At 46.2% G+C, this 16,045-nt stretch overlaps 1 protein-coding gene across 1 annotated transcript in view; it reads right to left on the reverse strand.

Annotated features, from left to right (window-relative positions):
* LOC124141973 (protein farnesyltransferase subunit beta-like) overlaps positions 1 to 16,045 on the reverse strand; it is a 36,027-nt gene that overhangs the window by 8,927 nt on the left and 11,055 nt on the right. The window contains exons 5-11 of the mRNA XM_046510182.2: positions 15,037 to 15,086; positions 14,589 to 14,691; positions 13,859 to 13,942; positions 6,241 to 6,327; positions 3,881 to 4,010; positions 1,770 to 1,902; positions 374 to 485 (exon numbers count right to left, since the gene is read on the reverse strand). Of these exons, the coding sequence (XP_046366138.1) occupies positions 374 to 485; positions 1,770 to 1,902; positions 3,881 to 4,010; positions 6,241 to 6,327; positions 13,859 to 13,942; positions 14,589 to 14,691; positions 15,037 to 15,086 (699 nt within the window). The remainder of the gene's footprint in view (positions 1 to 373; positions 486 to 1,769; positions 1,903 to 3,880; positions 4,011 to 6,240; positions 6,328 to 13,858; positions 13,943 to 14,588; positions 14,692 to 15,036; positions 15,087 to 16,045) is intronic.

Below are 16,045 nucleotides of genomic sequence, written 5' to 3' on the forward strand. Positions count from 1 at the left end.
TGCATAATATCACTGAGCCCTGTGCAACTGCAATGTTTCACTGGTATCATAAGTAGTTGGTTGGTTGGTTGATTTCTTGTTTAAAGCCGCACTCAGCAATATTCCAGCTATATGATGGCGGTCTGTAAATAATCGAGTCTGGACCAGACAATCCAGTAATTAATATCATGAGCATCAATCCACGCAATTGGGATCGATGACATGCATCAACTAAGTCAGCGAGCCTGACCATCCGATCCCGTTAGTCGCCTCTTACGACATTTTCTACCCCGGATCTTCACGGGTATCATAAAAAGTTACACTGTTACATTATAATCCTGACACCCGCTGAGTAGTGAGTAACAATACCATATTTGGATGATCCATTACTTACTTTCCAGGTTTATCAATGAGACCTCCCCCGGAGTGCTGACAACAAATCAAGATGTATTCCTGCAGCGCCTCTTGATGGAACATCCACCGATGGGCACTCAGGGCCTGGTCATCTGGCAACAAGAGGAGAACACACATTAACAGCTTGGACCAGTATCTGAACAGCTTGGACCAGTATCTGAACAGCTTGGACCACTATCTGAACAGCTTGGACCACTATCTGAACAGCTTGGACCACTATCTGAACAGCTTGGGCCAGTATCTGAACAGCTTGGACCACTATCTGAACAGCTTGGACCAGTATCTGAACAGCTTGGACCACTATCTGAACAGCTTGGACCACTATCTGAACAGCTTGGACCACTATCTGAACAGCTTGGACCACTATCTGAACAGCTTGGACCAGTATCTGAACAGCTTGGACCAGTATCTGAACAGCTTGGACCACTATCTGAACAGCTTGGGCCAGTATCTGAACAGCTTGGACCACTATCTGAACAGCTTGGACCACTATCTGAACAGCTTGGACCACTATCTGAACAGCTTGGACCACTATCTGAACAGCTTGGACCAGTATCTGAACAGCTTGGACCAGTATCTGAACAGCTTGGACCACTATCTGAACAGCTTGGGCCAGTATCTGAACAGCTTGGACCACTATCTGAACAGCTTGGACCACTATCTGAACAGCTTGGACCACTATCTGAACAGCTTGGACCACTATCTGAACAGCTTGGACCAGTAACTTAACAGCTTGTACCACTAATTTAACCGCTTGGACCAGTATTTTGACAGCTTGGACCAGTAACTTAACCGCTTGGACCCGATGCCATACAGGATTAGGGCCTGGTCATCTGGCAACAAGAGGAGAACACACATTAACAGCTTGGACCAGTATCTGAACAGCTTGGACCAGTATCTGAACAGCTTGGACCACTATCTGAACAGCTTGGACCACTATCTGAACAGCTTGGACCACTATCTGAACAGCTTGGGCCAGTATCTGAACAGCTTGGACCACTATCTGAACAGCTTGGACCAGTATCTGAACAGCTTGGACCACTATCTGAACAGCTTGGACCACTATCTGAACAGCTTGGACCACTATCTGAACAGCTTGGACCACTATCTGAACAGCTTGGACCAGTATCTGAACAGCTTGGACCAGTATCTGAACAGCTTGGACCACTATCTGAACAGCTTGGGCCAGTATCTGAACAGCTTGGACCACTATCTGAACAGCTTGGACCACTATCTGAACAGCTTGGACCAGTAACTTAACAGCTTGTACCACTAATTTAACCGCTTGGACCAGTATTTTGACAGCTTGGACCAGTAACTTAACCGCTTGGACCCGATGCCATACAGGATTATTTGAGGGCAGTTTTCATGGTTACCTTGAGAGCAGAGCACCATGTGAAGCAGGGGGAAGTTCCCTCCCTGCCAGAATGAATAGCACCCATCTACCAGCTTGTTGGTTCGTCCCTGGAAACCCCCTTCATATCTCATCTGACGATTCGCTGTCCACCTCTGAAACAAAATATTCAGGCAACGTAGAAAAAATATTTATAGGTCTTTCACAATATTCACATCATTACTATCAGAACCAATGCTTTTTATGTGCACGTTGATTTGGAATTCAGGTCAGAGTCCGCAATATTCTCTGAACAGTGTATGTTTATGAAAACATACAACACATTTTTGCCATAAGAGATAAAACTGCTAGCATTTCTCATTGACACACGTGACTTCCAGCTCTCTCCGGCAATAGCTAGAACCTGATACCTACCACTAGACCACTCCAACACGGAGGTGGTCACTGAGGGGAAGTATGAAGGGAGGTTATTCTGTACTCATGGTAGAAGGTCTCACGGTTACTCCTGATGGTTCTCTGTCACTTAAGCTCGACATCCTGGACATAGGGCGTCACAGAGGTGGCATGGGTTGGACAGGGTTTGTACATAGGACATTCATGCATTTGTAATTTTGTCTACAATTGTCTGTGAAAATTCATTTTTGTATACGTGTTTAACACATTCCTGTCATATTGTTAGTTGTTCAGTAATATTTATTATGAAATCCCTAAATTCATAGAATGAAGTTTCCAATGAAGTTCCTGAATTTGGTAAATATAGGAGGTACCGTATTGGACGTAATAAGCGCCAAGGGCACTCTCAAATTTAGAAATAGGGGGCTCTTATTAGAATATTATTTTGGTGGAAAAAAACAGAATTGAAAGATAAATTTTGTGGTTTATGCTGACAGCCTGAAATGATATATGTGTATCATACACAATAGATATATTATTCACGAAATCAACTGCCTATAATTAAGGGTGCATATACACGAATAAATATGTTTTTTGTCCATTGATCAATAGGAGAGGGCTGCTAATTGGGATTGTTCACTAGCAAATATATTTGCAAATATTGCCGTGGGCGCTCATTAGAGCGGGGCGCTTATGACGTCGATTACGGTAACTGTACATGAGGCAAAGCAAAAGTGAAACATATACAAGTGGAACCAGTGAACAAATAATGAATCCAAACAAGCATATTTGTTTTGTTTCTAAATGTGTCTGTGTTCATGTAACTTTCTGCAATACTTTATTTTTCTATTTGTAATAGTTTTCTGAAATGTGAGTGAGCGAGTGTGTATGGTTTTACGCCGCTTTTAGCAATATTCCAGCAATATCACGGTGGGGGACACCAGAAATGGGCTTCACACATTGTACCCATGTCAGGAATCGAACCCGGGTCTTCGGCGTGACGAGCAAACGCTTTAACCTGACCGCTCTGTTTTCTGAAAAATCTATGGGTAATCAAAACATCGCCTTATGGTTATTGAATAGAAAGTACTTTCTAGTTTTTAAAATAAAAATTATTACATGTCAAATTTGGTCTAGTAGTTATCAATATTTTGTTAGTTGTTCAGTTTTAGTTTTACTTAAACCCTGGACATTTGTGAGACAGTTTACCCCAATAATGAGGAGAAAGTGCCTACATGCCGGCTCATCACAAGCAGAATGTGGCTTGACCTAGTTTCAGCCTGAATAGGCTACTGCGCTCATTTACTGTGGAAAGACATTGTTTATCAAATTCAGTATGTAAGGGAGGTAATCACATTGTAGTCAAAAACATGTTTTAAGATGTAAAACACTAAATGAAAAGAAAACAATAGTATTCATTTAGTTTTAAACATGCCCGTGTTGATCAAATATTTTGGGGAAATTATTTTATCGTTGATATAATTAGCAAACAAAGAGTTTGACGCCATGTTGGTGCATAGCATCAAAAGTTTTCTTATATGTTTATGAGATCAAATATTTAAATTTTGTCATACAATCCTTGAGCATTGAAAGGCACAGAAAAATGTCTACAAAATGAAAACCTTTTTATACAAAGTTAGAACTGTAACACTGCCTTTCAACATCTGAAACATGAAACTAACTACCGCTCATGAATTGATATTACTGTGTCTGCTATTTGGAGTTTAAGTTTGTGCTCACCAGAACCTGTTTGAGGTTACAGTACTGAATACCATTGAGTAGAACCAGAGTAGCCAGGCCGCAGAACGAGTAGCCACCATGGGCTTCTTGTCCAGGGTAGCCTGCAAATCCTCCCTCGTACGTCTGACAGCTGGAAACAGAATTGTCAGTGGTACATACATGTATCAAATCAAGCTCAGACTTCTGAAGTTTTCTGAGCATTCTGCCAGTAAACACCACACAGAGAATTGTCCTTAAAAACCACACAGAATCTGTCAGTAATCACCACACAGAGTATTGTCCTTAAAAACCACACAGAATCTGCCAGGTAATCACCATACACAGAATCTGCCAGGTAATCACCATACACAGAATCTGTCAGGTAATCACCACACACAGAATCTGTCAGGTAATCACCACACACAGAATCTGTCAGGTAATCACCACACACAGAATCTGTCAGGTAATCACCACACACAGAATCTGTCAGGTAATCACCACACACAGAATCTGTCAGGTAATCACCACACACAGAATCTGTCAGGTAATCACCACACACAGAATCTGTCAGGTAATCACCACACACAGAATCTGTCAGGTAATCACCACACACAGAATCTGTCAGGTAATCACAACACAGAGCATTGTCCTTAAAAACCACACAGAATCTGCCAGGTAATCACCATACACAGAATCTGTCAGGTAATCACCACACACAGAATCTGTCAGGTAATCACCACACACAGAATCTGTCAGGTAATCACCATACACAGAATCTGTCAGGTAATCACAACACAGAGCATTGTCCTTAAAAACCACACAGAATCTGCCAGGTAATCACCATACACAGAATCTGCCAGGTAATCACCATACACAGAATCTGCCAGGTAATCACCATACACAGAATCTGTCAGGTAATCACAACACAGAGCATTGTCCTTAAAAACCACACAGAATCTGCCAGGTAATCACCATACACAGAATCTGCCAGGTAATCACCATACACAGAATCTGTCAGGTAATCACCATACACAGAATCTGTCAGGTAATCACCACACACAGAATCTGTCAGGTAATCACCATACACAGAATCTGTCAGGTAATCACCACACACAGAATCTGTCAGGTAATCACCACACACAGAATCTGTCAGGTAATTACCACACACAGAATCTGTCAGGTAATCACCATACACAGAATCTGCCAGGTAATTGCCATACACAGAATCTGTCAGGTAATCACCATACACAGAATCTGTCAGGTAATCACCATACACAGAATCTGTCAGGTAATCACCATACACAGAATCTGTCAGGTAATTACCACACACAGAATCTGTCAGGTAATCACCACACACAGAATCTGCCAGGTAATCACCACACACAGAATCTGTCAGGTAATTACCACACACAGAATCTGTCAGGTAATCACCACACACAGAATCTGCCAGGTAATTACCACACACAGAATCTGTCAGGTAATCATCACACACAGAATCTGTCAGGTAATCACCACACACAGAATCTGTCAGGTAATCACCACACACAGAATCTGTCGGGTAATCACCACACACAGAATCTGTCAGGTAATCACCACACACAGAATCTGCCAGGTAATCACCACACACAGAATCTGTCAGGTAATCACCACACACAGAATCTGCCAGGTAATCACCACACACAGAATCTGTCGGGTAATCACTACACAGAGCATCACCACCAAGGGACATTTCATTAAAATGATTTCTTGCAAAGCTTCTGAGTAGTTGTGCCGATTGTAGTACCTGACGTAGAACATGCTGGTGACTGTGTCTTGTCACTATAACATGCTGTTACCATGGTTACACTTGTTTAACAAAATCAGTAAATCTCACCTTCTGGCAGGTATGGGATAGGAGACATGATAGGCATACCAACAGGCATGGCAAGCAGTTATAACAACACATGTGTTAGGCATTTTCCCAACTACAAGCATAACCATGCTGAGTGCCATGCAGAGAATGGTCGAGAGGTGATACAAAACATCAGTAAACTTAACAGGATTCAGGAAGCCTCAGTTTGTTTGTCTGTTGTTAAACTCGGAAACATTCAAGGTATAGGACAATGGTCTGTAAAAAATTGAGTCAATCCAATGAATGATATCATGAGCATCAATCTACACAATCGGGATATGACATGCATCAACCAAATTAGCGAGTCTGACCACTGATCACAGTAGCCACCTCTTACGATGAGCATTGGTTGCTGAAGACCAATTCTAACATGGATCTTCAAGGGGGGAGACAAGAATGGGTTGCTGAAGACCAATTCTAACCTGGATCTAGACCCCACACACCTGTTTGAGTCAACCCCAGAGAACTATCAACAGTGGCACTCACTCACCTTGCAATCCACAGTGACGTGTCTTTAAATAGCTCCTTTGTGGCTGTATTAGTCAGTCGTGCTGCGGAGGCTGCACAGTAGGCTCCCCTGAATACAACCACTCATGTTACTGACCTGTGCTTATACAGTCAAAAGTCATTTAATCTGTGGTCTAGAGGATAGAGCATCTACCCAGAGAGCGGAAGGTCAGTAGTTCGATCCCAAGCTTCATACCAAAAGATGCTAAAAGATCTGACGCACCGCATTAGGGGATGAAACAAGGACTGGTCGGCTTGGAGTCAGAATAATGTATCTGAGTGGGGTATTCATGTTAAGGTGTTGCATGGAATCTCGTTGGACCAGCAATATAAGACCAGGACAAGTCTGGACTAGGAAGCACACGCCGAGTGATAGTCAGGGTAACAACAAGTACCATCTTTTAATGTCTTTTGGTATGATGCAACAGGGCGACCTTCACCCTCATAGACCAATGAGGCAGTCTGCAGTGACATAACTAACAGTTTTAGTCCCCTAGTTCTTATAATGATGACATGTAGGAAAACCCTTAAAAAGGGCAAATGTCTACTAGGGCTTATTGGCAAGGACTATAGGACTCGTGACGGTTTCTAACTCTGAAGTCTGGCATACAGTCAAGTCTCGTTAATCCGACATCGTTGGTTGCACATAATTGTGTCGGATTAACGAGTATGTCCGATTAACGAAATTTTTACAAACCTGTAGAGGTTATGAATTCTCTGATGAAATCCTCCTTGGGGCACTTATTGCATTTTCCTTGCTCAAGAAAATCTATATGACATAGTTGTAACCATTTTCCTTAATAAAAAATGTTACCACACAAAAAACTTCGTTTTTGTATGATATACGACCACCCTTACGGGGCCTCACCCCCAACGGCGCCTCACGCCAGGGGGAGCAACTCTCACCCAAATCACTTTCCATATGTCAAATGCTGACGGAATGTGGGGAGGTGGGTGGCCGTGCCCCAAGGAGGATTTCATCAGAGAATTCATAACCTCTACAGGTTTGTAAAATTCTCTTTCTGATTAAATCCTCCTTGGGGCACTTATTGCATCAAGACAGACTCCCAAAGATAATCTAGGAAGTGGCATCCGTCAGCAACAGGCGTAAATAAATACATCGTATTTGATTATTCAACAGAATAAAATATTGAGTTCAATAAATGGAACCAACCTTATCGTGAGGCACCACCGTCGAAAGGCGGGGGCTAGAGACAGGGCGTGGTCGACCATATATTATGATAAAGCCTGTTTTTGCGGCTTGTCATAAGTTGAGAACTCGAAACACCTCCCACCCCCCAACACTTTTTTGAACAAGTGATATAAGGGCGTAGATCACGAGAGACCATAACCAGCGCTGAGCTAGGCCAGAGGGTCCCCGAGGATCGAAGGAGTGCGTGCGCAAAATACGAGTATTATCGAGTAGTAAGGACTGATATTTATCGACCGCAGAAGATAAAATCCGGACCATTACTGAGCAGTATAACCGGAAGACTGTCTAAAATCTCGAATGCTCAATCAGCTAGAGATTAGAACTTTGCCCAGTTCGGAGAACTGACTGACCAAACCGAGTACGCTCGCTTGAGTGTTTGTCGAGTTGGTAAGGTTTGATGAATCGTGCTCGGCTGGCTCCAAATAGCCGCGGAGCAGATCTGCTCAATGGGCAGAGCCGCGGCGTACGCTTTTGACGCAGCCACTGCTCTAACCTAATGAGCCTTCAACCTGGTAGGGGGGTCCCTGCCTGTAAGCGTATACGCTGTACAAATGTTTGAAACTATCCACCTCGAGATAGATTGTTTACTCGCAGGTGAGCCAACCTTCCTACCGCAGTAACAGCAAAATAGTTGGTTATCCTTACGGACACCCATATTTCTGCTGATATAGGCTTTGAGAGTCGTGCGGACATCCAAGACATGAGCATGTCTTGCAGTGGTCCCCGACGAGGAAGGCTGTGAAAGAGCAGGTAGCTCAATAGGAGCCGTTCACGTGGAATCGTGTGCGACCCTAGGACGGTAATAGTCCGGTAGACGAAAACTGACTGTCCCGGTGATATTTATCGACCCCATGGAAGACAGTTATTTTGGGATCGGCTGACATAACACGAATGTCGCCTACCCGTCTGCCGGACGTTACCACCACAAGGAACGCCGTCTCCCAGCTCAACAGCTGAAGAGAGAGAGACGACAGATCCCGAAAGGAAGGACCGGACAGCCAATCTAGAATGATTGACAAGTCCCAAGGAGGACTGATCCGCCGGACTGGCGGTCGGATCCTGTCCACACCTGCTAAAAAGCGCTGCACTAATTGGTGTGCACCCAGAAGTGCCCCGTCGACAGGGACGTGAAAAGCTGCGATAGCTGTAGAGTACCCTCGGACTGTTGATGCGGCCAGGCCGTCATCTAGTCGCGACTGGAGAAACTCAAGCACGGATACGAGATCTGCAGAAAAAAGATCTGCAATCCCTCTATCGACACACCTGGGCGCATAGCAGGCCTATCTATCGTACTGAACGTTTGTCGAATCCCTCCGCGAAGCCAGTATTGTGTCTGCAACTCGTGCAGGAATACCGCTCTTCTGGAGGCGATTCCTGACAGTGGCCAAGCCACCCATTGAATCCTGAGATTCGGGTGGAGGGCCCCGTTCTGGGATAGGAGGTCCGGTCGTAAAGGTAATATAACAGGAGGCTGAGCCAGAAACCTGAGTATTACTGGAAACCCACTCTGCGCCGACTAAAGAGGTGCCAGGAGCACAATTAGTCGCGCAGGCTGAGTGCCTAGCTGAGACAGGACCTTGGAAATCAGAGGTACTGGGGAGAATGCCCACAGAACTGTCCGTCCAATCTAGCTGAAAGGCGTCCGGTGCCACCGACCTCGGGTCGTGGACTCGGGAGCAGAACGTTGGTGTCTGGTTATTTAACCCAGAAGCAAACAGATCCACCTGTAACGACCTGTATAACAGGGAGAAAATCCCGAATATCCCCGGGTCGAGCCTCCACTCGTGAGGAGCGAGGATCCGGCAAGACAGAGCGTCCGCACGGACGTTGTCCACCCCCGGGAGATAAACAGGTAGCACCCTGATATCGTGAGAGTCGCACTATAGTAGGAACTGCCACGTCTTTCGTCGAAGCGACGGAGACGCCGTTCCCCCCTGCTTCCGGATGTAAGTCATCGCCGTTTGGTTGTCCATCTCTAGACCAACCACTTGGCCACGAAGCAGATCCGGGAAGCGTTGGAACACCAACCTGACCGCTCTCAGTTCTAGCACATTGATATGCAGTTTGATCTCCTGCTGGGACCATAGTCCCGAGGCAGTGTGATCATTCAGAACGCCTCCCCAGCCGGAGAGTGACGCGTCTGTTTGAACTGTGAGAGACGGAACGGGAGTGATTCCCGACCTCGGTCCAACACTGGAGGTGTGTAATGAGCCACTACGGAGTCTCGAGCACAGTCTCGAGATCTTCCGAGTTCGCCCAAAGTCGACGGAGTGCTTGTTGAATGGGACTCATTCTCAAGCGCGCCCGCCAGACCAAATCCACTGTCGCCGCCATGTTGTCCAGTAACTGGAGCCATGTACGAGCAGTGTGACTTGCGCTTAAGGGACTTGATATCTTGTGACAGAGATACACGTCCTCTCACCGTGTTGAAATTAGCCACTAGGAAGACTAGATTCTGAGTGGGGCTCAGATCTGACTTCTTGAGATTGACCATCCACCCTAGAGTGATCAGAATATCTATCACTTGTTGTGTAGCTATCTGACTCAGGGATTGCAATAGAGCTCTTAGTAACCTAGTCGTCGAGGTACGGATGGCAGAACCGACCTTTTGACCTGGCCACTTGGGCGGGAATCAACATCAGCTTGGTGAACACCCTCGGGGCCGTGGAGATCCCGAATGGTAGAACCCTGAACTGATAACACCTCCCGTCGAAAGAAAACCTCAGGTATTTCTTGAACTCTGGATGTATTGGTATGTGGAGATAGGCGTATTTTAAGTCTATTGACGTTAGCCATTCTCCTGTCTCGACAGTTGAGATCACTGTTTGGTGACTAGGAAACAAGTCGAGTAGAAGCCCTCGCTTTCCTGTCCCTCGGGACCCGGTTCGATCGCAGCTTTCATAAGAAGTGCGTCGACCTCGGCACGGAGGAATTCCGCCTTCTCTCGGGTAGCAGGCACCGGTGTGTGCTTTATCCCGGAAAAGTGGAGGAGCGGATGAGTTTTCCCGATAACTTGCGACTATGGGTTCACCCGGGGCTCTTCGGGCGCTAATGGGAACCCATCGTTCCCAGCCCCGCGAAAAAGCTTTTGGCCTCGACCAGCTGCCTTGCCCCGGCCCGTGCCTCTCTTGCTCCTCACGGCGCCCTTATACCTGAAGGAAGCGGCGGCTTCCAAGCAGGTGTGGACGTCTGACCCGTGCGTTAGCGTAGGAGGGGACAATTGGAGAGGCCCGCTTACGCGGTTTTAACGCTTGGTACCTCCAACAAGGCCTTATGAGTCTTTGATGGAAGTATACAATTGAGCAGCCTCTCGGACCGCCTGCTGAGCCCCAGGGAAGAGGGTGGCACCCTCTTATACGGCAAAGCAAGTAGGTCTTGGCGTGTGTAAGTCGAGTATTTAGATACCGACATCCACCGCCTGCGCATGCACATAACAGCGCACATCATCTGCGATGCACAGCTACGAATAGCGTCCCGCGCAAGATAATGTTAGTTGCGCGGCCAACTCCGAAGAGTCGGCCGGCCCCTCTCCCGCTAACTCCCTCTGTACAGCCGACAGATACGCGGAGTGTACGGACACACGGAGCTGTTGGCATGCATTATGATATTGCTCCTCGAAGCATATGTAAGCAGCCTTCAACTCCGCACCGCACACGGGAAAGGGGGGGCAACCGCCGGCCCTGCTTGACCTTAGTCAAGTTGGGTGTCTCCGACTCTGGCATGGGCGCAGCAACCTGAGGCAGTACATGGACAATCCTGTCCCGCACGTGTCTCTGCACCCGGCCCGAGGCCGAGTCCCGGTGCCGAGGTGCCGGAGGTTCAAGGGAACCCACCTGGCACTGGGCTAGGTATCCACTAGTGAAAGCCTTGGCCTCGGAAGAGGCGTCTGGCTCCGCTAAGGTAAATTGTGCGTCGGTAGTGCACGGGCCGGTGCCCGCCACCACTACGCTGGGGAGCGACCTCGAGCCGGAGCCGAAGCTCGGTCTCGGATCGTCCCCGAGACAAAGGGAACCAACCTGGCTCCGGGCTAGGTATCCACTAGTGGACGCCTCGGCCTCGGAAGAGGCGTCTGGCTCCGCTAGGGAAAATTGTGCGTCGGTAGTGCACGGGCCGGTGCCCGCCACCACTACGCTGGGGAGCGACCTCGAGCCGGAGCCGAAGCTCGGTCTCGGATCGTCCCCGAGACCAAGGGAACCCCCCTGGCTCCGGGCTACGAATCCACTAGTGAAAGCCTCGGCCTCGGAAGAGGCGTCTGGCTCCGCTGGGGAAAAATTGTGCGTCGGTAGTGCACGGGCCGGCGCCCGCCACCCCTCCGCTGGGGAGCGACCTCGAGCCGGCGCCGAAGCCCGGTCTGAGATCGTCCCCGAGACCAAGTTGCCTGCCTCGGCCGACGCCGGGCATATCACAAGGTCTCGAAGCCGCGTCCGGCGCCGACAACGGGGAAGGCTCGGTCCGCATCTCCTCTCGGAGCTGAGACTTTACCTCCTCCATCATCGACGCCATCTGCGACTTAAGTAACGCAGAAAAGTCTGCCAAAGACAGTGCAGGAGAGGGTGCAGTGCTTACTACGGGGACCCTCGAGCCTTCTCCCCCGGCCCCCGGAGAGGGAGCGGGGGAGACAATCTCGGCAGCTTTTTTACCCTTTTTAGATGGGGAGGGGGGGATGTCTTAGTAGATCTGATATCTACCCCCGCCTTTAATAGACCTCTTTAAAGTGGAACAAGTCAACTTGTCTCTTTTGGGGGGTAAAGGCAATGTCCTCCGCCAGACATATTCGGCAGCGTTCGTGCCTGTCTTAGAACAACCCGTACACAGTTTGAAGGTCTTGTAAACAAGACCGTAATTTCTGAGGTGGGCGGGAAGGGTATCAACGTGTATCAGTGCGATATAAAGATCGGAAAGAAACGTGCATAAATTGTGAAACTAGAAGCAAAGGCGTAATGTAGAATGCGATTTGTAACGCGATACTAATAGCCAATGTGTAGTATAATTATAACACCAAAGGGGCGTGTTACGCGCTAAGGTGTAAAAACCCGTAAAAAAGGTAAGTGTAGTTTATGAATTAACACACCACCTTGGGTTTTGTAAAGGAAAAAATTGTAGACCAATGCTGTATGATATAACAAAACCCCAAGCCGTTTCTTAATGGCCTTGGTGTTACATGTATCAGCCCGTGGAACTACAATATGGACGCCATTACGGCCATTTGAATTCAAAGGTACCGTGCACGTGGCGTATTATTACAACTCTATAACTTCACAATGCAAGGTATTACGCCTTTGCAAAGAAAGAAATGTACCATACATACAGTTTGGTCAGCCATGGTTCTTGTCGAACGATAGATTTCTCTTATTTTTTTCTTGTGTGAAAAATCAACACGTCTGTCTCTTACAGATGACATAAGGAAAGTGATTTGGGTGAGAGTTGCTCCCCCTGGCGTGAGGCGCCGTTGGGGGTGAGGCCCCGTAAGGGTGGTCGTATATCATACAAAAACGAAGTTTTTTGTGTGGTAACATTTTTTATTAAGGAAAATGGTTACAACTATGTCATATAGATTTTCTTGAGCAAGGAAAATGCAATAAGTGCCCCAAAGAGGATTTAATCAGAAAGAGAATAAGTGATTTGTGATCGAAAATCGGACGTCAGTTCTTCAGCATCAACATTGTCGAGGTGTAATTTCATTTGCTGTTTCTTATAATAAAGCTTGAAATTCTTTATGATCCCGGCATCTAGTGGCTGAATGTGCGATGTGGTGTTTGGTGGCAAAAAGTGACATTTCACATTAGTTATGTCGACAGTAGCATGGGATGGGGCGTTGTCCAACAGCAATACCACGTGGCGTTGCTCCAATCGCATTTGCCGATCCAAGATCAGTAGCCAGGCTTTGAATATTAATGAAGTCATCCATGCTTTCTTGTTTACATACCAGTCGACCATGTTTTATATACCTGTTCGTATTTTAAACTGGCTTCATGCACATTTATCTGGCTTCAATTTGTAAACTACATTTGTATAGCTTTGTACATACAGGTTTGAATAGCTTTTCCTGTTAATTGTTAAGTTAATCTCTGCAGCCAGTGCGTGTCAAAACACGGGGTTGTGTACTCGCGGTCAGATGACCACGGAGTACGCTGATCACTGTGTCGGATTAACGAGACTGATTAATGAGTGATTTCGGCAATTCGGTGCAAATTAGGTGTGTCAGAGTCGGAGTGCGAGAATGTCGGATTAACGGGACTAAATAGCACTGATTCAATCGGTTCCCATCATTCGTGTCGGATAAAGCCGAGTGTCGGATTAACGAGACTTGACTGTATATGGGACCTATTCTGATCCAGTTATAGTCACACAGCAATCTATAATGCCGTGAGAATAGAGTGTCAAATACCTGATGTCCACCTCTCCACCATCGTGCATCTTGAACGAGCCATCTGGCATCCGCATCCGCATTAAAAATTTGTATAATGTCTCCCTGAAATACAAAAGTTATTTTAGTGAAATGTACAATATAAAATATGTGACTGTAATAATTATGAATTTTGATTGTATTTTTCTAAATTTGCAAACAATTTGCAATTATTGTATCTTTACTTTTGATAAAAAATTGCATATATATAGTAATAACACAAGGACGAAAAGGTGTTAGAGATTTCATGGGTTGAAAAACAATGGATGATGATGACGATGAAGTTTAAGCATTATGGCGAGTCCTGCTGGCAGGTCCTATTTTAAAAGAATAGTGATTTAAAAAACCTGCTTGGTGCACTACATTATTTATCTCAAAACTAAGGTAACAATATGATACAAGACACAGAGGTGGATTGAGAATTTGAAAAAAAATGGGGGTGCACATAATACCTAGGTGACAAACAAAGTGACCTGGCTGAGGGTGCAGTTAACATGTAAGGTTTCTGAAAAAAGGGGGAGCAGATCCCACAATTATTTCAATTTTCTATGGTAAGGAGTTTATTCCACCAATCAGGATTCTGATCCACAAACAGCAGATCCTGGTATGACAAAGCAATGCAACTCTGGACAGCAAACTGCCGAGCCTTAAGACCCATGGGCTACCTGTGCCCCTTCCAAAATTTGAAGTAACCAATTGGCGTGTTAATTACCTGTTGATTGCCTTGTAAGCCTCGTCAGTGATTGGTGCCAGGATACAGAGGGCGTTGACAGCGGCGTAGGTGGGAGCCAGGTGAGCGTTCTGTCCCGGGCCACCTGCACAACATCCATATACAGTAACTATTGGAAGCTTTTTTAGGAGGAACTTATTTATATTCAATATTATTATTGGGTTGAATATCAAGTAGCTCTAATCACCTCCCTTAGTCACACTACCTGTCTCCATTTTAAAAGCCAGCTATTGTTTGAACTTTCCTGGAACACAGGTGTCCTTTATGAGTTTCTTTATGAATGTGATGTCATAATGAATAAGATCGCACACAGCAATATTCCAGCTATATGACACCAGCCTGTAAATAATTGAGTTAAGGCCAAACAGTCCAGTGACACTTGTGAGTAACATCCAACATTATGACATCAGTCTGTAATCATCCTACTTACCTGCATAGCCGCCTGTTGGGGACTGGCACCGCTTGAGGAAGTCCACGACTCTACACAAATACATACACATGTTAATGGGACTCTGTTTACTAGAAAACAGCTTACAGCAATCTGTCACGTCACTTAGGAAACACAATAACTGAAATCCAAAGACTACATATTGTGTACATCCACAAATTTAGTAAAATCTAAATATTTTTTACATTTGTATACTTATCCTGCATTACTCCGTATTGCATTTACTGCTATGTTTGACAGAGAGACGAACTGTGTGAGATCCAGCTGCTGAAGAAAGTTGTCCCAACCAGCCCAGGAGGCAGCGCCCTCTCACAGTCGGCACGTGACCCGGAAGTCATGACGTCACACCAAAAGACATAACTGCTTTAAACATTACATCTGAAACTTCGTGGGGAGGTAGCGTAGCGAAAGGGAGGGCACTTAGACTTCGTAATGCAGGATAAGTATACAAATGTAAAAAATATTTAGATTTTACTAAATTTTTTAACTTATCCTGCATTACTCCGTATTGCATCTTTATCAGACGGCTTGGCCGGTGGGCATACCTGCAGATGTGAACCATATTAAACCCTCGTCAAGGTCCGATGAATCCGCACCGCATACAAGTGATGACCGGAACATCTACGACCATTCCTGTCTTCAGGAAACAAGAGTCGATGCAAAAACGAAACGCCCGAATAGGTAACCGAAATACAATGAGGCGTGTAGCCAAAATATATAACTTACCGAAGAGCGAAAGCGAAACGCAGTAGAACCCTATAATCTGAGGAGATAAACACCAGAGAGTTCGACGGGCCCCGCTCGGGGAATCGAAGAATCAGCGGCATCGGCGGCAAAATCTACGACCAATCCCAAGAGCGAATGCGAAACGCAGGAGAGCCCTCTAGGCTGGAGGCAAGGAACACCGGTGAGGTCGACGGGCACCGCTCAGGTACCAGAGAAGCAACAGCGTTGGCGTCGGCGCCGGTGTCCACATCTACTACCATTCCTG

This window comes from Haliotis rufescens, unplaced genomic scaffold, assembly GCF_023055435.1.
Source record: "Haliotis rufescens isolate VD_foot unplaced genomic scaffold, xgHalRufe1.0.p SCAF_3, whole genome shotgun sequence".
Classification (NCBI taxonomy): domain Eukaryota; kingdom Metazoa; phylum Mollusca; class Gastropoda; order Lepetellida; family Haliotidae; genus Haliotis; species Haliotis rufescens.